The sequence below is a fragment of the Branchiostoma belcheri genome, unplaced genomic scaffold (assembly GCF_001625305.1).
Source record: "Branchiostoma belcheri isolate BF01 breed outbred unplaced genomic scaffold, Haploidv18h27 scaffold16, whole genome shotgun sequence".
Lineage (NCBI taxonomy): Eukaryota > Metazoa > Chordata > Leptocardii > Amphioxiformes > Branchiostomatidae > Branchiostoma > Branchiostoma belcheri.
The window spans coordinates 157,536-180,597 of NW_017803046.1; the positions used below are offsets into that span (position 1 = coordinate 157,536).

At 41.9% G+C, this 23,062-nt stretch overlaps 2 protein-coding genes and 1 pseudogene across 3 annotated transcripts; 1 reads left to right on the forward strand and 2 right to left on the reverse strand.

Annotated features, from left to right (window-relative positions):
- Positions 1-52: 52 nt before the first annotated feature.
- Positions 53-19,825, forward strand: LOC109466135 (phosphatidylinositol-glycan-specific phospholipase D-like). Its single transcript, XM_019763778.1, has 22 exons — positions 53-207; positions 712-767; positions 962-1,040; positions 1,390-1,487; positions 2,064-2,223; positions 2,715-2,775; positions 3,324-3,431; positions 3,897-3,924; positions 4,695-4,834; positions 5,307-5,375; positions 5,651-5,768; positions 6,291-6,427; positions 14,075-14,264; positions 14,806-14,916; positions 15,425-15,502; positions 16,028-16,178; positions 16,667-16,722; positions 17,095-17,192; positions 17,552-17,751; positions 18,286-18,435; positions 18,980-19,119; positions 19,559-19,825. Exons 1-22 carry the CDS (start codon positions 84-86, stop codon positions 19,736-19,738), a joined length of 2,532 nt encoding a protein of 843 aa, XP_019619337.1. The 5' UTR covers positions 53-83; the 3' UTR covers positions 19,739-19,825.
- On the reverse strand, positions 7,180-13,674 carry LOC109466133 (leucine-rich repeat neuronal protein 1-like). Of its 2 annotated transcripts, XM_019763776.1 has the most exons (6): positions 13,123-13,674; positions 12,330-12,522; positions 11,701-11,972; positions 11,180-11,467; positions 8,045-8,224; positions 7,180-7,625 (listed from the first exon to the last, which is right to left on the reverse strand). In XM_019763776.1, the coding sequence occupies exons 2-6, from the start codon at positions 12,502-12,504 to the stop codon at positions 7,302-7,304; spliced, it is 1,239 nt and encodes a 412-aa protein (XP_019619335.1). In that variant the 5' UTR covers positions 12,505-12,522; positions 13,123-13,674; the 3' UTR covers positions 7,180-7,301. The 2 variants fall into 2 exon arrangements, with proteins under 2 accessions (XP_019619335.1, XP_019619336.1); XM_019763777.1 differs by lacking the exons at positions 11,701-11,972; positions 12,330-12,522; positions 13,123-13,674 and adding exons at positions 9,020-9,213; positions 9,862-10,022 and having other exon boundaries at positions 10,454-11,281.
- Positions 19,768-23,062, reverse strand: part of LOC109466134 — a 6,141-nt pseudogene continuing 2,846 nt past the window's right edge.

Here is a 23,062-nt window from a genome sequence, read left to right on the forward strand (position 1 = left end):
TAGTACGGAGTCCAATTAAGTCCGATCGCCACTTAAAACATTGGTACGAGACCACTTGTTGTCTGTTGTTGCATACAGGAAGTATGTGTACCGGTCGAGGCGGTGTAAACATGGGGCCTTCCTATATTTTCATGTTAAGCATTATTATTTGTGGCATTTTGGTGCTGCCTTGTGAGGGATGTGGGCTCACTACTCATACTGAAATAGGTGGGACTACCCTTTCCTACCCCTTCATGGTAATTTTACAGTACAGAGCCGGTGATAGATAGACACCGCGAAGTGACCGGAGTCCTTTACGGAAGGACGGAACTTTAACCCCGGACTCTGACCCTTGCCGAATAAGTCGAGTTTTCGATTATAAGTCCAGTTTTTAATTAGTTCCTTACAATTAGGGCAGAAATATTACGCACTTACTGAAAAGATCATTATATTGTGACATCCAGGAACTACGATGTAAATCTGTTCATGCTTGTTTCAAAAAGAGAATCTTGTAGACAAAGACGTAGGACAGTAATGTAGCACTTGTTCCTCCTATCCTTATACATGTACCTCAGTTATCCAACTTAGTGCATTTGGCCCATGTAGGGCGTGAATACGTATGCAATAAAGTTCATTGTCATTGTCATTATATTATAAACTTCAGTAATTTACGATCGCGGCGGAAGGTACAACCCAACCAGATTGAATCAAAACATATTTCTTATCTTGCAGGTCACAGGGCCATGCTCAACTTTAAAAGCACGTCTAAGAAGATGGACTACAACCAGGTGACGAGTCCTGTCATAATGTAGCTGCAATTATTGTCACATGTCAGACACTATGTAATTGACGTTTGTATGAGCAAAATCGGAATGGACTAACGTTTATCTATCTCCTACCAAGGAGTCTTAAAATTCCGTTGGCATATACCCGTCGAAGACAGCAAATTTTTATGTTTTTTTTTTCTCAACATCATGTCCAGCTGCTACTGAAGCATCAAGACGCGTTCCAGGCCGGTAACGTTTATCCTGACTCCTACTATGATTCAATATGTCGGAAAGGTGAGTAACGTGTTACCACTTCTATGTAACTGATGTTTGCACAATTTAATATAGTACAAAAATACTGAGGCTTTAATGACACCTGTTTATCATTATACTTGTATACAGCCTCGTAAACATAAGCGGTAAGCATAAACAATAAACATAAACAACAAACATAAACAATAAATATAAAAAAATGAAAATAAACATAAGCAATAAGCATCAACAATAAACATAAGCAATAAAAATAAACAATAAACAAAAACATAGACATTCCTGTTCTGTTGTGTTTTATGGCCTTTTATATCTGATGTTTCGCCTGTATGAAACAACAGTTTAACTGAATTTTGAATTTCCCTGTGACTAGGGAAGTACCACAGTGTATCTGAGGACACCCATTGGTCCGAGTTCCTCAACGTCACCATCAACCACATCCGGCGGAAATACCCCCCGCCATGGAATGAGGTGATTTTCTCTCTTCAATATACATGTACATGTATTTGGTTTTACCATCACATAGGTCACACCACCCACATCCATAAATCTACCACAACGTGACAACATGAATGTATGGTGTGAACAAGCACTTTTCACTGCCATAGTTACAACATGACCAGCACTCTTGGTCTATTTCTTAATTAACACGTAACACTTTGTAGTTTAGGTAAAGAAGACGAAGTTAATTTTACCGCAGATTGCCCTTTTTATGATAGAATCATTATTTTCACTTCTGTGTTGAGTAAATCCCCCCAGTTCAAATATTTGAATAGTACAGAGAAATTTATATTCCTTATAGCCCTCGACAAACCAACCCCAACTAATCATACAGCCTCCTATATATCCACTATTATATTACTAAGAAGCGAGAGGAAACTGAATGTAACAGAGTATACTAGTACTAGTTTATATATATACACTATATTATAATAATTTATATATACTAGTTTATATAGTTCATGTATATGCTTGTCAGCATGTGACCTGTATTAAGCCTAGTCTGACAACAATGTACAATAAAGGTCTTCATTCACTATAAAACAGGCTACAGAGAAGCTGGTGGTGTTCCTGTTGGGGATAGTGTCACACCAAGTAGCAGACATCTCATGGCACAGCCTGGGGATAGACCAGGGCTTCCTGAGCACCATGGGTGACGTCAACTTCCACGGATCCTTCAGCAGCGCCCATAGCGTGGGAGATCCCGGTGAGCCTACATGGATATGCATGAATAATGCAAATTAGGTCATGACTTGAATAGATTATGTTAATTGGTGTTCTTTTAGGTTAAGTTGATCTTCGTAGTAAAGGCATCCAATGCAATTTTAGGGACGCAACATTTTACGGTTATCGTTGTAATGTATTAAGTTGAATCAATCCTGTCCCATAGCATACTGATATCTGTGAGGCAAAAATGTGATGTCACTGATGGAAAACGGCTGATTTTTTTATATTGTAGCCTGGTTCTAGCTATTTATGGGTGCTATCCAGAGCAACGTAAGAGATGCGTCATGTTGTTTGGGGTTATTTCAAATCCTTCAAGTATGAAATGATGACAAAAATGGTGAACTAAGAATGAACCAACAGTTGATAAGAATGAGGCAACAGTTGATGGAATATCGTCATGGTTCACTGAGAATAGAGAACTAAGAATGAGCCAACAGTTGATTGAATGCCGTCGTGTACAATATGTCACAGGAGGTGACGTTGTTGGAACATTTGAGTGGGACTTGGACTACATCCACACCGTCTCGGATTGGTGAGTGAACTCAGATCTTGCTTCTCGTTTATATGTCGTTTGTTTAACCCGAGATATCAACTTTTACACAGATAGAATCTTCTGCCCATTATGAAACAGATCAGAAACACTGTTTCTTTCGGCATACCTTCCTGACCCTAAATTTCCCAGTGTATTTAACCAACAGTGTTCTTTTGCTTCCTTGTTCTTTGTTTATTTATCCATGACAAACTTATCGCCAGACTCTGAAGCGCTTTCAAAGTATTCCTGGGGGGGGGTATCCCCACAATAAAATAACAAATCATTATAACAAATGCGTTTAAAGTTAAAACTTTCTATCCAGCACAAAAAGTTCTCTCACCCGGAGCTTTTGACCAGTCACTCTGGTCTTCCTCAGTATACTGATTCAGTGAGGCTTGTCACATGGCTTCTTTGAAGTGTGACGTCAGCACTGGGTTAAAGGTATCTGGTTGACGATTATAATATAATAAAAGTAAACCAAAACAAATCGAGAAACAAATCAGCCCTCACGAACAAACATTATGCTAGTTGCTCCCTGTATGTACCAGGTATGTTCCTGTCCAGGACCTTGTGGACATCTACAGGGAGTTTTATGGGAAACCCATCATGGATGCGTCTATCGTTGAAGAGTGCACGGCCATAATGTTTCTCGCAAGGTAGGATAGATAACAGTATATAACTACCGAGAAAATATTGTCTGGCTACGATCCTGGTTAGTTTACGTCTGCTTTGATAAGCGCTAGTCACTGACAATCAAGCTGATGTATGGATTTATAACCTGGCTACAGTTTTTACTGTTAGGGACAGGACTTTGACAGTACTATTCAACGGTTTTACTGTGTCAGTGCTTTAAGTGGCAGAAATCTGATTATGCAAAAAAAGAAAACTTTGAACAGCTCGTTTATGGTGCTTTAAAGATGTCAGGATTTTCAGAATATGAGAGTGTGGATAATTAATAGTTATGGACAGTATTGTTACAGTTTTGTCATGAAAAACAAGAGATCATTAGAATTTTAGACAAGGTATGAACCCGGCCCGTTGAGTTGTGATGAATGTGTACTTGAGACTACCTCCCAAACAGTCATCATTATCATATTTGATTTTGTTTTTCTATACTACAGATTAGGGGAGAGGCTGGTATTTTCAAAGGTGAGTTAGCGGTTAGAAATAGTCAATTGAATTCAACATTACGTACTTCACAAAGACAACGCATAAACCAAAATTGCCTACAACGTTTGTTTGTGTATTAATGTAGCTGATATTGAATCAATGTATCGACGTTGAAGACCTGTTGGGCTCTTGTCGTCTTGCTAGACGGTCTACAGCTTCCGTCAGTTAGTCTAGCAGTTCTAGTTGCGCAGCGCCTCACATGGCTGGTACGGCTTATACTATTCCGGTAGACTCTGCGGCAGAATCTGCAACTCTGCCGCAGATATCAGCAACTCTGCCGCAGATATCAGCAACTCTGCCGCAGAATCTACAACTCTGCGGCTGAAGCTGCACCTCTGCCGCAGAATCTACAACTCTGCCGCAGATATCTGCAACTCTGCTGCAGAATCTACAACTGTGCCACAGAATCTACAACTCTGCCATAGAATCTACAACTCTGCCACAGAATCTACAACTCTGCCGCATAATCTACAACTCTGCTGCAGAATCTACAACTCTGCGGCAGAAGCTGCAACTCTGCCGCAGAATCTACAACTCTGTCGCAGAATCTGCAACTCTACCGCAGAATCTACAACTCTCAGAATCTGCAACAGAACCTCTGGCTGGTATTCTTCTCTTCTGGGGGGTCTCTTCCGTCTGTTTCTTGCCATCTTACTTTCTCTGGCATCTGTAAACAGTCCCATACCAATAGACCAATTGAAGACTTCTATGTGGCTATTAAAGTATGTTTCGCCCTGTCTATGTCTCAGTTGTTTCCGGAGCTCTCCCGAACCTCTCCGTTCCTGATTGAGGAGTTCCAGTCGTACTTCCTGGGCGGGGTGGATGACATGGCCGTGTGGACAGCCAACATCTGGCACCACGCTATTCACATGCTGGACAACGGGATGAGGTGTGTCCCTTACTAGCCTGACTGAACCTCATTTTTTTCCGGATTCCCAAAACGCCCGCCACTCACCTTGGAGTGCCAGCTCTTTGAGCGCCGGACAAAAAGCTTGTGTTCACAGGCTAGTCCCTTGTTATCTGAAATTTGACTAGTAAAATGCAAAAAAATGACATTTCAGAGAGTTAAGATTTGAATTTTAGCATGGTAGGTGTGGCCTAAATTTGGTCAGATAGCTCTCAAACGTCAGCCAGCCGAAGTCAGCTGGTGGTTGGGGGAGGGTACTGACTGTGAGAGGGGGCTTGTGGAGTTGCGATTTATTTGGACTGCTTCATCGAAGATTTGTGAAAAATACGCCAAAGTGATCACAATTCCCCCGAATGATAGCCTTAACTGCATATGATGCAACGCATATGCCCACTGCGTTGTTCTTTTTTCCCGCAAGATATAGGGTCTATACTGTATTCATTTTACATTACAGTGCATGTTCGGTGCCCCACAACCCACTTTACATCAGATGCAATGCCGATCACATGCCAGCCACTCGAAAGTAAGTTACAAATTCCTACCACCTTCCCTGTCCTTGGTGCTGATTTGTGCTCTCAGAGCTAAACTTTCCCTGTCCTTAGTGCTGATTTGTGTTCTCATAGCTAGCTACACTTTCCCTGTCCTTGGCGCTGATTTGTGTTCTCATAGCTACACTTTCCCTGTCCTTGGTGATGATTTGTGATCTCATAACTACACTTTCCATTCTACTTAGCAGACAACAACAAAACATCTGACCAAATATTTTGAATGAACCTTGACTTCTGATTTTTTTGTTAGTGACAGGAATAAGAACGGATTTTACATGCGGCCCAACATCGGTGACCTCACTCTAGCTGACGTCTCGGTGACGAGAACGGACAGAGGGGTCTACTTCCGGCCTGGGCAAAGGCTAAAGGTCAGCAAAATCATTACATGCGTGTTCTGTATCTGTATCTGTGTCTGTTTCGGTATAGCCCGTATAACCGCCCTTTGGCGTAACACACCAGCTTCGCAGGCACGTGGCACGGCAGCAGCTAGCTATATCACACCGAGCGACTTGTTACACTCAACCTTTGCACATTTGAATTGCAGGAGTTGTTTAAAGCTTTCTAGTCATGATGCCCCAACTGTGCTTGGTGGCAACAAGGAGGTTACCTTCTTTGTGGCAACAAGTTCCTCTCTGCGATAGTTGTTTTTTTGTTGACATGACTGTTTCTTGTTTTTTTCTGGGCTGTTATCAGGTACTTTGTGGTTGATACGTCCAACTGTTTATTTGTCATTTTGTACATCATGTATAGTCTGGACATTTTTGTTATATGTAAAAACTGCCAACAGGAGATATGAAATTGTGCCTGTACGTAACCCAGTGGGTATATGCGTACAACAAAGGTCTTCATTGTATGTAATAGACTTCGTTTTATCTTTATTGAATCTACAGGACAGACTGTTGGCCTTTAAAAAGTCATCACTTCTAAACTACAGGGAAGGATTTCATGATGACACCAGTAATGACTTCGGTTTGACGTCTCCAGATGCAACCTATACAAGCAGCATGCCGTATGCCCGGCTTGGCTGGTAGGTGTGGTTTTAATTCTCCTCATCCTGTGTTAGCAAGAATACACGTGTTTTTAAGATTCGTCATGCTGCAGCCGTTTATAGAACATTCAATACTTTTGGGCTTGTTTAGCATCTAAAGTTACCTGGTATGAGCGTGTTGATCGTCCTTGGGTTGTTCATGTTGCATATGTAACAGCTTGTACCTTAGGTTTGCACTGTAAAACACGTAATTGGTACAAGCTCACCACCTACAGCTGTGGAAATGAACTGCAATTTTTTTTTTAAACCGGACCGCGCGGACTGCAGACTGATTGGTATTTCTAAAGGGAAAGTGGTAAAAACATTAGAGAAGTGAACTATATCTCACACAGTACACAAAACAGCAACTGGGTATGATGTCAGACTGACCTTGTTCATTGAACTTTATTCAATATAAAATAACGTACACCTCATAATGCGTTTCGTATTATATACTATAAGTCCATTTCAAGTAAAAAAATCTGCATGTAAGTGAGATATATATTGGGTGTTATAATTCTAGTACAATATTAGAGTAAAGTCTCCATTAATTACACGTACGAATCAAATTCTATGAAGGTTTCATATACAAGAAAGTAAAATTATCATGCACTTATATATTTTGTGTGCAGAACTCACCAGAACTTGCCAAGCTTATAAAGTACAATGTATGGCAACAACTTTTTAACATCATAGCAGAAAAAAAGTATATAATAAAACTAAACATCCTAATTACTAGAACAACAAGCATGATATTTATGCATATGTATGTTGGCTGTTCATAGGTCAAGACCACTATTACTCTCATTATGACTTTCTTCTACCATTGACTGCCATTGGAAATACTCGATCCTACACTTATAAAGTCTATCGATTATTTCATAAATGCGATCAAAAACATAAGGACTGTGGTAAAAATACTGATAAAGCGGTCGGTTGTGTGGATGCCCACGGCTTGTCCAGTCGGCGGTGTGGTCAGCGGTTGCCTCGCGGTAACGTTGAGAACCACCCCGGCCTCGGCTGTCCCAAAGGCGTTCACCGCCATGCAGGTGTAGCGACCCGCGTCTCCGGGAGTGACGACCGGGATCACGAGCGTGCCGTCCGCCTGGACGTACATGTCCGGGAATTCGGACTGGGAGGTGAGAAAGAGCCCTCTAGCGGCTGTCCACAGTACTGCAGCGTCTGGGCAGGCATTGACCTGTAGTAGATGTGAATATGTTTGTGTTTGAGGCATAATGAATGCAATATTAAGGTATATTAAAGTTTTTACCGAAGCCAGTACGCCTTAGACTGGTGTCCAGTCTTACGTGTGGTTGGGGCATAGTAGTTGGGGTAGGCTGTGTCTTCGGGGATCTAACAGTTTCCCCCCGCCCAGTACAACAGGCCGCCCAGTAGGAGCATTACGCTAATAGAGATGGCACGCCGGAGGAGTTGATTTGCACCACCACGAGGTGGTAGGGCTAATCAATCTCCCATCCTGAAATACACACCGGGAAACCTAGCTGAGCCGGGCGGGGAAGAGCTCAAGTAGCCCCGAGAAAAAACCCGCTCCAACCACGATAAGACTGGATACCAGGCTAAGTACGCCTTTGTGGCATGACAATATTTGAAGAATACCTTGCATCGCAGAAGCGCCCTTTCTCCAATCGGCACCTCAGTCGTGCTTCCTCCAGTGTCAATCCGGGGTATTTCCTCCGCCCCACAGCTGCAGTTCAGCTGATTGGTCGCCAGGTCGCGCACCACACGTCCCTCCAGGGCCGGCGGGGAGATGCAATGGAACTCTGGGATCGCGGACACCTTTGCAATGGAATTTGTACAACTGTTAGGACGTTGCAACACCAAAAAAGGCGAACATTTGCTCATTCCATCTCTCTCCCCATAAAATGTATTGTTCCGCACTCACGCCTGTGCAAATTTATAAAAAAAAGTAGAATATTACAAAATAACGTCTGCAAAGCGAGTTATTTGCCAAGTTATCCAAGTTTAAAATAGAGCCTTTCCAATTTGACCCCAATTCAAAAATGTTCCATCTTCCATCGGCCAAATTTCAGATCGTTTGGCCCGTTTGGCCCCAAAATGAAGAAATTGATAGCCTCTACCAGGCTTCCAGACGGGTGCGGCAAAATGTACTCTCTAGCAGGCCAACTCCCTAGGCATGTTATCTCTCCATCTGACCTATTTCTACTCTTTCCAGCCGTCTCCGAAGCCTGGTAGAGACTAAAAATTGAATCTATTAAAAGAAATGGCAGAAGAATGAGAAACATGAGTGAAAACAATATTTCAATCCATACTTATGCTATGGACTGAAATAAAAACATCTTTACAACTTTGGAAACCGACATGATACCGTTGCTACAAGAAGATTTGTAAGCAGTTTGTGCTCAATTTAGAAAGCTAATCGAACAAGGTTTACTTATACATGTAAACAGCTTTTACTTCAAAGCAGAAACCGGAAACTAATTTGTTCCAGCCCAAACTCTGGAAAACCCCGTTCACGTGCATGGCGCATGTCTACTCAACTTCTATCCAATCACAGCCCCCCCCCCCAATTGTATATGCTCATGCTCTTTCACACGAAAATTTTCCTCTCACGTTTGGTGTCTTGAGCCATGCGGCGAAGCCTGCCAACTGGCAGTCACACACCCACGGGTTCCCGGCTAACTCCAGGGTTTCATAGTCCTTGTAAGAGGTTAGAGGTTGGAAGACGGTCTCGGGAAGGTACTGCAGGTGGTTGTTGCTCAGTGTGAGGCGGTTGACCTGCGGGGAACTGTTGAAGGCAGCTCCGTCTGAAGTGCAGACATCAAAAATGCATTCCTCATCAAACAAGCGCGATGACTTTATAACTTTCCATGCAAAGACGAAATGTTGAGAATATGTCCCACGTGCTTACTGTACATTAGTTTACGATGACACAAAAACACCTTTTTAACCCAAGCATTTTTCTTGGTGGCCGTGTCGAATGTAACATTAATAAAGCATTTTCTTAGGTATTGTCATTATAGTTTTTGCTTCATCGCCTGCCCCTACAACTTTGTTTATTTATTCATCTTTGGAGCAGAAAACGGCTGATTTCTAAGGTAGCCCATGAAAAACAGTATCATAGTTTATTACGGGAATACAAGTAAATCTATTTGCAATAGAAACTCAAAACCATAATCATAATACAACGATGATCAGTCAGTGGTACTAGTATTTGAGATGGCCAGAGTGCGAATACCAAATAATACAAACTTTAGCAATAATAGAACATTGAGTAGTAAGAATTGAACATATAGGCTAATAAATCATGTAAATTATATTAAACAATCAAACAACTAAACAAAAGTATTAAAGCCATAGCAGGTTGTCGGCCTTTTTTCTATGGTCAGAATCGTTCTGATTTCAGATAACTGAATTGTAACTAAAACTGGCAAAATGGTTTACATCGTACACACCTATGATTCTCAGCTTGGTGTCTTGAAGCTTAACTTCAGTGAGTTGAGGTCCGAAGGCGTCTGGTCCAACATACACGATCGGGTTGTCTGACAGCACCAGGCTTCGGAGTGAAGACATGTTCGCCAGGGCCTCACGTGAAACTGTGGTCAGCTTGTTGGCGCTGGAATGATAACGATACATTATTTATTGACACATCAAAAGTAAAGCGACTTTCGTAAGGTCTATGACTTAAACATACAGACAAAACACGTGGATACCACAGAATTTAATAACGTACAAGACTAAAGCATTCTTTGATATATTTACCTATTTGTACACAGTAAGGGTTATGTCCTTGTAGAATGTAGTATGATTTATCTCTTTATCATGAAATGTAACAAATTCTGTTGAGCAAGCGAAAAGAAGGCTGACCATCTTTCAGTCTTTTGACGTTTTTTTCATTAATTACATGTCTCTCTTGACAGCATGATACATATATCGCACACAATCATGTCCCACCTCCAAAATAGCAAGGCATGTATGTATGACAACTGTTTCTGTCACAACTCAGTGTAAAACGACAACTGCTGGCAAGTTAACGAAAATTCCTACCTAAGATCCAGTTCTTGAACATTTGTCATGTTGTCAAAATCTCCGGATTCCAAAGTGGTGAGCTCGTTTCCGGACAGGTCCAGATACACCAGCTGCCCGACGTGCCGTAAGGCGCTGGTCGGGACTCGGATCAGGTTGTTGCTTCCCAAGGCCAGATACGTGATGTTGTCAAGTCCCTTAAACACATTCGGATCAACTTGCCCTCCTTCCATAAAATATTTAATCCCAGCCAACTTGATAGTTTTAAACTGCTTAAGCTCAACAAATCTTCGTTTCGTATCAAACTAATCGGGTTGAAGGACAGGTAGAGTGCCCGTATTTGGTCCATGTTAGTAGTTGGGATTCCGGTCAGAGCGTTTGACGCGAGAGAGAGAGTCTGTAGTCCACGTGGCAGGCGCGCCCCCATGCGGTGGATCTTATTATTGTTCAGCTCCAGGTAGGCCAGATTGTTCAAGTTTGCAAACCCCTCACCGACTTACAGTTTCCAGTTTGTTTCCCGAAAGGTATAGCATACTTAGGCTCAACAATCCGTAGAATGTGTCATTTCCAATGTCACTGATTTCGTTGTCTTCAAGGTACAGTTTTTGTTAAGCTTGACAGATCACCGAACACTCTTCCAGCGATGGTGGAGATTTTGTTTTTCTTCAGATTCAACTCTCGCAGTTTTGTCAACCCTGAAAAGTCCCCTTCATTCAAAGCCAATATGCTGTTGTTGTGGGCGTCTACCTCAGTCACCTCACGCAGACCTTCAAACACGCCTTGTAGAGTAGAGATGCGGTTGCTGTAGATATAAAGACTGGTCAGGCTCACGAAACTTGACAAAGCTCCCGGCTCTATGATCGAAATGTTATTTTCATGTAACGACAGCGAAGTCGCTCCCTGTGGACTGCCGAACGTTCCGTTCACAACCCTGGTTAATCTGTTCGCTGCAAAGTTGAAGAACTCCACGCTGGACAGGTTGGAGAAGGCGCCCACTGCCATGGTGTTGATCGTGTTCTCGTAAAGTCGCACGACCTGTAAACATAGAAATAATTGTCCGTAAATAGTTTCATCAGGTTGGTAAGTTACTAAGTAAAGAGACTCTTTTTGTACACAACCAATTGTTTTATTCACACCGCATTGTGAAGTCTGTTCCCAGTGACCGCTGTTTGTTTTTTAATAACTGACCACAATTTATGTATTATCCAACTCTTGTACGTTTGGGACTGCATTGTAAATTTGCAAGGATAAGTTGTCATTATACATACCCAAAGACTAGGCAGCCCGTTGAACACTCCAGCTGGTATGGACGTGATCTTGTTCGCCCTCATGTCTAATTCTCTCAGGCTGTTCAGGCCCCTGAAAACTCCCGGAGAAACTTCCGAAATCTTGTTGTTATAGACTGCGAGAACCTCGAGATCTGGATTGTTGTCGAAGGCTCCGACTTGTATGGTCTGGACCTGGTTATCATACAGGTACAGGGTACGGAGGAGGGGCAGTCCTGACAGGTCTCCCTGTCTCACAGATACAAGCCGAGTACCTGGATGGTAAGAGTAAGAGAATAAACGAGTGCACTAGGTTTATGTCATTACATTCCCCTTGAAGGTGAATATGTTGTTGGTAGCGTGTATGTGTGGGCATGTCTATCTGTAACAAAATATGTAATGCTATATCTTTGTAGCCGGTATAACTACGTTCCAATATTTCTTTTTGCAGCTTATGGCATATATTTGCTCATGTTGCAACTGTTTTGTACCATTTACAGTATTGTTCAAACCTTTTTTTTTAAATGGCCGAAAATTCATGCGCGCGTCGATGACATCCATATAATCAAATCAACATGGCCTTACATACCCACTTGCCTACATTGTATAGAAATCCTACTCTATAGCCATACCTTTCATCTGAAACGTCATCGTGTTGTTCGGGATGCCTTGTGGGATATGTTCCAACGTGGGTCGGTCGCAATGCACTGTGGGAACGCCACCGACCGCTATGACACACAGACACTCGGACGGACAGGCGTGGGCCGGTATCAGGGTCAACAGACTCATTACCCAGAACAGCAGCATTTTCACTGAGTGTGACTTCTGTGGACAAAATGACAATCTTACTCAAGCAAGGACGTTTTATGCTCCAAGGCATGAAATACAAATTTTAGTACTTCGGCTTACATTTTGTGTTGTACCTCTTGTAGCACATTGTAATTTTGTAATATCAAATTACCTTGGCATAGACAAGGGGACATTATAACAATGTTGCCAATATGGCGGTTTTTGGAGGGATTACAAAACAAGATAGGCAAATATTATTGAGAGGCAAAGAAGTAAATAAACAGTTTTCCAAGAGATGTTCGGGTATCTCGTACTGTCTGTAGTGCTTACATATAGGTCAGTCCTAAGGACTACATGTATATTCAGTGGTTGTCCAAAAATGCTGTTGTCGTTTCTATTTGGGGAAGCTAGAATCACTAGTGACGTTCCTAGCCTTGTGTCCAGTCTGTCGTGGTTAGGGCGGTTTCTCTTCGGGGCTGCAGGAGCTCTTAAGTGTAATCCTTAAGTGTAATCAGTAATCCTGCAAGTGTAACACTCCCACCGGGTGACCAGTTGAACTGGGCGGGAGAAAGACTATTAGAGCCCCGAAGAGAGACCGCCCTAACCACGATAGACTGGAAACCATGACGCACGTACCTCCTGAACAGCGAACTGCGTCCCTAACGTCTGTGGAAGCCCTGCAGTCTTCCCTGCTTCTAGCCCTTCTTCCCAAATACTGAATAGCTATGTGTACCCAAAGCCGACATAGCTGCTGTAACGTGGCCGCGAGTCACCCGATGCAATTAGTCCCCGTGTGTGCGCTCTTTCGCTGCACGTTTTGGACAGATGCCTTTGCCTGAAGGTAGAAGAACCGGTCCAGTAGGTAGATATTATGACGTCAGTGTATTATACTCGACCAGTAGTCACGTGATGGCCTGTGGTCTCCGACCTTTTTCCGCCTAATTAACCCATTAAACAGGGACTTCTCAGAATAGCTGGGCACAATTATTTGTTTAACTACTTGGACAGGATAGAACCTTTTTTTAATCCAAGAACAGTTAAATATATGGCCATGAGAATATTCATCTGCTGGTCGAATTTTGCCTGGGGACATTTTACATGTTTCTCTTGACATTGTTACGTTATGGGGATGGGTAGGAGGTATCTGTCTGTACAGGTCTTGAAACAATATCAATAGGCTGAAGTTTCGATGACAAGAAACAGGTAACTATCTGACAGAAGGTTGTTGTACAACGTAGTTAAAAAGGACTTGCAAGTGCTGTGTGCAACGAACATTCACAATTTGACAGCTTACACGTATGCCAATAGTTATTTCATAGGTTACCTACCCCTTTGCCTGCATAAAGCTGACAGGCGTCCCAATGCAGATACAAGTGTCTGCCTCTAATGTACTGTACGTAGGGTCACCACATTGCTCTAACATATGAACAGACTTTTTGTTTTGCGATGAAATTTTATCTCATATTAGTATTCCTACACTCTAAAGAAGAATGTTGAATGCTACTTTTCCCCTGAGCCCTCTATAAGAAGCCGAACCATCTAAATTATTTAACACCACTCCATGCCAACATTCGATTATCTCAAACAGGTCTCTCACATCCGGGGACCTGGATGGCGACGGCCAGCCTGACCTCGTGATTGGTTCTCCTGGATACGGTTCCCCTGGCAACCAACAACATGGCGCCGTTTACGTCATCTACTCTACGAGAGACGGTCAACTACCGATCAGGGACCTTGATGTCGACAAAGAAGCCAACATTACTTTATTTGGCAAAGAGGTTGGTAATTCAGTACAATATAGATTAGTGTCGTTGTGTTAGCCAGCAGATTTTCAAAGTCAATTTTGTAATCATTCTTTTACTGTGGTAAGTTTAATTTCCATCCTATCCCGTAACATATTGATATCTGTTAAGCAAAAATGCGATGTCGCTGACGAAAAACGGTTGCTTCTTTTGTATCGTAGGCTGGTTCTAGCTATTTATAATTTATGGGTGGTACCAAAAAATAAAGAGACGAAAAACGTAGCTTGTTTAGGGGCTCAAGCACTTCCAATATGAAATGATGATGAAAATTTATTATGAAATGACAGTAAATATCAATATAAGATTTTCTTGTGAAGACTTTCCTGTCGCCTTGAAATTACATTCAATTTGGTTGCCTTTAATGGGACCTTGTTATCTGTTCGGCTATTCAATTCTTTGTCACTGGACCATTTAAAACACGATAGATGAATGAGTAAATGCTATTCAATATACTGTTAATGCACTGTCGCTTCTGTACATGTAGGATAATCTCATTTGAACATGTATCACTCTTCAGCCCAACGGTCGGTTTGGCTCCGCAGTCGCCGTGGTGGACCTGAACAAGGATGGGGTGAATGACCTCGCGGTCAGTGCACCTTCTGTTGGATCGCCCTTCCTCAACTACACGGTAAGATGATGTTAAAGCTGCATTATGTAACATTAAGACGATAAAAAGTAAATTTTCTTCGCACTAGTCAGTTGAATCAACATCACTCCGCTGCAAATAAGTGCCATTCAGGAAGTGGAGGTGCCAAAATACGACGCCTTACCAGTGTGTTTTAAAGCTTGAAACACAGCTGTCAGCCTTGTTTGTTTACATGTTTGTGACACCACAAACTGACTGCGCCTCGTGTGGGCTGTTTTAATGCCAACCATAAATGCCAGAAATGCGGGATAATTTCCCTAATATGTTGTAGATTAGAAGTAAATTACAATCACAAAAAGATTTTTTTCGATTAAAATACTTCAATTTTTGACGTACATTGTGCCCCTTTATAGAAAACATGAACTTAAACGAAAAGTGCCATCTATTCTATTACACTCATTTTTCAACTGTGTGACGAACACTAAATATTTTGTAAACTGTTTAATTACGTAAACTGTTTAATGACGTAATTTTCCTGTTTGAATTTCAGGGAGAAGTCTATGTGTATCTTGGACCTCTGAAGGCGGGGTTCTCAACACAAGAACCAAGTATTCGTCTGACGTGCAAGGTTTTCAGATACTGTTTTCATTTACCTTTCACCCACCATCAAAGCAAATAGTTCCTCTATCCCACTCAAGTACACAAGTCAACATAGAAAAGTTGGCAATATGCTTACAATACTTTCAACTGGAAAATGCATGATCCAATCACATGATCCAATGTTTTAATATAATGTTTTATACAGTTTAAAGTAGTTATGTTTACGGAAGGACAACATTGTTTTTGCTCTGTTTCCTCTTCTTTTTCTCCAAACCAATAAGGTCAATGACCTGAACCAGGCGTCTGTCACCATGGTAACTAGTGTTGGGTTACATCATGTTACAATTTTAGAGCAGGAGGGATTTAGACTCCTGTCTGACCATATATGTGAACGTGTTTGAGTAAGAATTAACAGAGCAGACCATATGCGAAGGTAAACATTAATATGCATTTGCTTTAAAGTAATTTTACTTTCATCTAATAGTTTCTGGGTACGATTTATTATCAACGTTATTCTCACGTTTACATCATATGCAACCTTTGTCGCACACAGGAAGTATATTGTAACCTTGGCCTGACGCTGTCCGGAGAGGACATGAACCAGGACGGTGCCGCAGACCTGTTGATCGGGTCTCCGTTCGCCCCAGCAGGCGGGCAGCAGCGAGGCTTCGTGGGGCTGTTGTACGCCAAACACAGCATCAAAGGTAAATCCTCTGTCACACATAGCGGAATGTGGCCTTGCGAACACTAGCCGAACTTCTCACAACTATTAGAAGTAGGTCGGGAGCAAGTCGGCTGGTGTAGGTCAGAGACGTGGTTGTTAGTCACACACCTGATCCCAGTCGTATATAGAAAGGTAGGCTGGTGTTCGAAGGAAGCTGTGACAAGTGGTATTTTCCAATATTCATCTGGTGTCAATAAGGTTCATTCTTTTAGACCATCTTTCATCTAGTAGATGGCATAGATGACCGTATTTACGGCATTTATTGTACAGTTGCTGTCACATGATAACCCATCCTGCTACATATTAGGTCATACTCATATAGAATCCTTGATACTATGAATGGTTTCCCATTACATTTAGTAGAATACATTGCTTTATTCTTCACGTATGATCATAGCAAATCATGTTTTATGAACTAAAATTATAGACAAAATTATAACATGCAAAATCTACCTGATACTTTTTCAGATTCAAAGGTCCAGTTAACTGCCGACAGTCTTGATTGGAGAGTAAACGGCACTCAGGTACCATGATAAAAATGTTTTGGTCGCTGTAAATTTGTGGATATAATGTTTCTACTACTCTGAATAAGAAATTGAGAACTACCAAAATTCCAAATGACAAGATGGCTTTGAGGTTTGAGTCACTTTCTAGAGGCACGTGTCCGATATATAATCTTACTAAACTATCTCTTTCCTTAAATCATGATACAATGTATATGGTATGGTATGACTTGCACAAGGTACTGAAGACACACAATGTTGCTTTCTGTACCTGACACACATACGGTTTATAGTGCTGCACCTTTCTAATGGTATGGGCGCGCACATTACTTTGGCAGAAAAGTGCTTTAATAGCAGTGCAAAGATTATATCTGCTACCTTTATATCCCACAGGATTATGAATGGTTCGGGAGGCGCGTACGCGGGCTCCACCAGGAAGGGACGTCATCCAAGGTTCTGGTCGGATCTCCGACATGGCGTCATTGCGCAAGGTGAAATGATGTTGTCATTGGATACGGTATGATTCCTTGGGCCAAACTTGTCGTAGGAAGAAAGGGCACTCACTGTAGTTCAAGATTTTGACAGGTAACTGCCAATACATCACCCATTTGAAAAGAGATTGTGGATTTAACAATCTCCATGTAAGTATGCCTCGAAAAAAGCAATTGCTGAGTAATTTCGCTGATGAATTCTACATTTCTCACAGAATAATTAGTGTTTCGTCTTGACTAGACTGCCAAACTATCACACAGAGCCATGCCCCTACTCTTTTTCGAATGGTGTGGTGGGCTCTTTAGTGCTTTTAAAATAAATGGAGCTTCATAAGCGTTCCTATCTGTTGGTTTCGCAGAGAAAGTTGCTCGTACTCTGAAAACGACACACAGAGCGTCGGGCGAGTCTCCGTGTACGCCCCGCCATCTCTTCAACCTCAGGAGCAGTCGGTGGAAGGGACATCAGAGTTCGGCAAGTTTGGACAGGCAATCGCCACAGAGTCAACGCCGGCCAAAAACAACGCAGATCTGAAGATTGCATACGCGTCACCGACAGCAGGTGCGTGTCATGGTCGACTCGTTTGGTTGCAAAGTTATCCAGTTGTCAAGTATAAACAATACGTTTTGTGTCATATCTAAAGCCCGTGATTGTTACACATTCACGAATATAACCACCCGAACACAGGCCGAACTCCCCCCAACCATGGTTCGGAGTAGGTCGGAAGCAAGGTCGTCTGGTGTTCGGCCAGGTCGGCTACTGTGTGACTGCGCCAGTTGAATGTTTTAAAGTGTTATTGACATTTGGGGGTTGGTTTGAAGGTTCGACCACTGTTTCTTGGTATTCGGCTGTAAGTCAGCAGCAGAACGCCCGCCAACCATTAGGTAGTAACTTAGCAGTACTTGGGGCATGTTCGGGGGTCAAATGTGATTGAGACTAAAATTGAACTCAACTAGTTTTCGATTCGTATAGAAAGGTAGGCGTGACCTAAATCTGACCATACTGCTCCCGTGATCCCATACTTCAGACAACCGTGGTCCTGAATATATGAATGGGGATTATAAGAAAGAAAAAAATAAGTTGCTCGTTTTTCAGGGACGACCGGCACGTCCAGGGACCAGCGCGGCTCCGTTGTGGTGATAAACGCCAAAACAGGAGAGACCGTCACACGGCTGTGTGGAGATCGGGACTACTCTAGATTTGGATGGGACGTCGCTTTTGTTGACATAAACATGGACGGAAAAGGTGCGTTTTCTTTGTAAGAGCCAAAGTGATGCAGAAAAATCAAGCCTGTCTGTATATGTCCGATGGTGGTTACCTTCAGTAATTGCTTCGTTCATTTTCTAATTCTATTTCTTTGTCAGCATGAAAGCTCATCTGTTTTGGTAGTAATCATAGTAAACTGTGAACTTTATTCCGACACAAGGGTTACACAGAGATCAAATTAATACTAGTACTTAATGACCAATCACTTCCGAACGTATCCGTAAAGTCTCGTGTGAATAAGGTCACGTATCTGTAACTGTAACTCTCCCGAGATTGCGTTCGGAAGTGAATGGTCATCACTTATCCTGATGAAGGCAGCAGTGGTCGTTGAAAATTTGATCTCTGTGTAACCCTTCTGTTGGAGTAAAGTTCAACATTTTACTACTATTTATTTGTCGTTTTTAGGGATCCGTTTTCATGTGATTTCTAACAGAATCTTTCGAGTTCACTGGAAAAAGAGTACGTATTTTGTATCTGTCATGCGAATCTATTTCTGTGGTTGACTGTTATTTTTAATAAACAGACGAACTTCTAGTCAGCGCACCCCTGAGAACAGACGATCCCACCGAGGAGCTTTACGGGGGGGAGGAGGGTCGTGTCTACATCTACGAAGGAGAGACGTATTCTCACCAAACCGCGGAGGACTCTTGTCAGCAAGCCCAGGTATACTTTAATCTCCTTTTTTTGCAAAACCATGCCAAAAGGATAACTGCATGTATAGGATCAAAGAAGTAAAGTAAAGAACATACAACTACTGTCTGATAAACTTATGAGGATTGACTTCTTCTTTGAAGGCAGTGGATAGGGAATATTCTCACGTTCTGCATAACGAGTTGGTTCACCGATGTTAGTAGAAGAAGAAGGTTTTCGGTGATCATCTAGGTGATATTTTGGCAACTGTTTCAAATAATCTGTTTTTGTTGGTCTCCTAGTGAGTACACTGACTAATAAAATCATTAATCAAATAAAGACATTTACAAAACATTTACTACAAGCCAAATGGTACGTAATTGTTTCCTAGCCGCAAGGAAGTATCTGTAGATATAGTGCCTGAAACAGTAGATGTAGTGACTGATTTTTTTTCTTTCTTTCGTAATCGTAGACTCTCTCGACCCTTGGAACGGAAGAGGCGAAGTCCCAGTTCGGAAGCACCCTAGCGACTTTACGTTATCACGACAGGACAAACATCATCGTGTCTGCAGTCCACAGCTCCAAGACCGCCAGACTAGCTGGGGCTGTTCACGTCTTCACCATTTCTAAGACAGACAGTCGTTTGCCTTGAGGTTAAGCTTAAATAATATCTGATTAATTCAGGTAAGATGCAGTTATTACCAGAAGGATGTAATCTGAGTTTATAAATGTACAGTGCAATAAAGATGACAAACACATTTTTTCACGGAACGTACTTTTATTTGCATTCACTTCTTAAACTCTACTTGACGAAAGACATCAACATAGTATATGTGAGCATTACAAAAAGTGTGGCCCACACGTTGGTTTTTGCCCTGTCACCGGTGTTGGTAGAAGAAGTTGTAGATTGCCAATCATAAGGAGTTGTTTGCGTGCTCATGACATTCGTCGTTCCAGCGCGAGCTGTTGACATGTCGGCCGTTTCTGTCGTGCTCGTTTTGTCGGGTTCCGTCGAAGTCCCTTCCGCGGGTCTCGTCGTACTACCTTCGGTGGGCTCCTCCGTAGTCGCGCCCGCGTCGGTAGTGGTCTGAGGCCCGTTTGTGACCCTGAGACGAACCGTTGCCGTGGCCTTCCCGAGGTAGTTGACCGCCATGCAGCTGTAGGTGCCCGAGTCGTCTGATGACGCTGACACGACGACTAGACTCCCGTCTGACAGAACGTGGAGACCCGGATGTTGGGAGTCAGAGGTCAGACTCACGCCGGTAGGGGTCGTCCAGATGACCGCTGCTTCAGGGCAAGCCGTGACCTAAACGGAAGGATTTAGTGGACGTGCTGTTTCATAGCTATCTATTTTGAAGTTAAAAAGCCCATGCAATGTTGAACTAACATCCGCCACCCAAGTAACGAAATCGCCATGGCGCGTAACCATGCGAGCCCACATTGTATGTGAAGTGAAGGCGTGCCTGGATGCACGCCCCGGCAATTTAGTGATGTCTTACACGAATTATGTGCCTGTCTTCACGGTGGTAAAATCTGGGCTGCAAAGTTCCCAAATTTCATAGAATTCGAACTGTGTTCGATCGTGTTCGATCTGGGCAATTCGAATCGAACCCGCGTTCCATTTCGGGGTCACCTGCGGTCATTTGCAATAAAGCGGCAAAACAAGCCCTTTTGCCTGAGTGACTCGTAATAGATAAAAAACAACACTTTTCTATAAATACAAACAGTTTCCAGGATAGTACATGTCCGCTATCATTTTTTTGTGGACATGTAACATGTAGCGAAGCTACTGTCGTATCCTTGGGTGACCTTGAATACTGTAATGATTCTTTACGTCCTGTATGAATAACACAATGCACACTTTTGGGTAGATATGACATGTCTGCAAAACTCGTTCAAACCTGGAAACATGGAGAGTCTAACATACCCCATTTACGGCTCAAAATGACTGCCAGGGTTGTCCCGAAAATCGTGCTTTTGGGATTTTTGAAAAATGCGCTTGATTTTGAATTATGGGTAATTTAGTGCGAAAAAAGCCAAAAAATTCGATTTTTTCACCAATTTGTCGACAAAAACTATACTTAAAGTCAGAAATTAAAAAATCCCTAAAGCACGATTTTTCATCTTATTCCTAGTCGTCGAAAAATATAAAAATCAGTGATCTTGCGTAATATGTGTAGCCAGGTTTGCTCGGTGATTGGCTAAAATATGGCGCTCCGAAATCCCGAAAATTATCGACTTTTTTAACGAAATCCGAAAAAATCATCCATTTAGCGCAAAAAATAACCATTAAATGTATGTAAAGACGATAATTTTATTTTATTTCAATAAAATTTCCTCTCGATACTAGTTTGTTTATTTTCAAATGTTTTACGGTCAGCCCAAAATCGCGTCTTGTAACCCGATACTTTATCGAACGCACACAGCAATGGGAAAGAATGCCGTAGTGACAGACCGCCGTGCTTCTTACCTTACACTTGAGCACCGCCCCATGACCAACAGGGACTGACGGTGAGCTACCTCCGGTGTCTATTTTCGGACCTGAGAAGTGAGGACAATCGCACTTCAAGTTGTCCAGCGGCACCTGGCGCAGTATCTGCCCCGTCAGGTTCCCCGGGCCGGCGCATTCCAGTGTGGCAAGGGCAAAGGCCTGTGGAAATATTTTGACAGTAGAAAAGTTATGAGGAGCCAGATAGTTGCAAGCAAGACTCAATAATTATTCATTGATCTTTCGCAGGAACAACAAATCCTTGAATTCCGAATCAATGTACATTTCTCATAATTTTACAATTAATATTCAATGAACGACAAGAGCTAGAAACTAGAGCACGACACCGAATAACAAGAAGATAAAACCAAACAAACCTACCGCAGGTGTTCTCAAATATTGCGCGTACTCATACATCTGACAGTCACACTTCCAAGGGTTGTTGGTCATGTCTTCAAGCTCCATCAAATCTCCGTAGAAAGTCAGAGGTTTGTAGATTCCACCCGGCAGAAACTGGAGATAGTTGTTGTTCAGTCGCAGCGACTTCACTTCCACGGAGTCATTGAAGGCAGTTCCGTCTAATATACGTGAAATGTAAAGCAGTGCTGTTAGATATCATTTATTATAGTAAATGAAACGTAGTAGCTGGTATCATGATGATATATATACAGGAGTGAGGCCTGGATTTCGTCGGATCATGTGAAGTTACAACTGGTATGGTTTGATATTTATAGTGTAGAATTTGAAACCCAGGCACATGATGCGGATCTTATTATGTGGATCTATCATGTGGCAACAACGCTATCAGAAAACAAATGCTTGCTTGAATTATAATAAAAATGTACTAAAGAAAACAAGTTTAGACTTGTCTTTTGTGCGCACGCTTCTCACCTATGATGCGTAGTTTTGTATGATCCAGATGCACCGCGAAGAGCTGGTCGCCCCTGAAGGCCCGCGGCCCCACGTACACGATGGGGTTCCCGGACAGGTTGATCTCCTGGATCCGGGTCAGCTTGTCCAGGACGTTCTCAGGCACAGATGTCAGGTTGTTACCACTGAAAGAAATTAAAATTTAGAATCAGAATGTTACGTCATGGAAAAGGTACACAATCGGGAAGCACTGTGGGATGCATGTGGGATCCATAACTAAATAGCTGAATAAATAAAAAGTAAAAAAAATATTAGATACAAAAAATATGAAAAAAAAAACTAAAAATGAAAAGAAATGTAAAAAAATAAAAAAATAAAGAAATATCAAAAGTATTGAAATATAATAATGTTAAATATATAAAAAATTTAAGAGAATATATAGAAAATAAAAAACAAAAAATATTAAAATAAATAATAAAAATAACAAGAAAATTTAAAAAAAAATTAAAAGAAGAATATAAAGAAAATAAAAAATAAACAAAAAAATAGAAAATATAAAAATAAATAATAAAAAATAATAGAAATATAAGAAATAATCAAAAATAATCAAAAAATAGT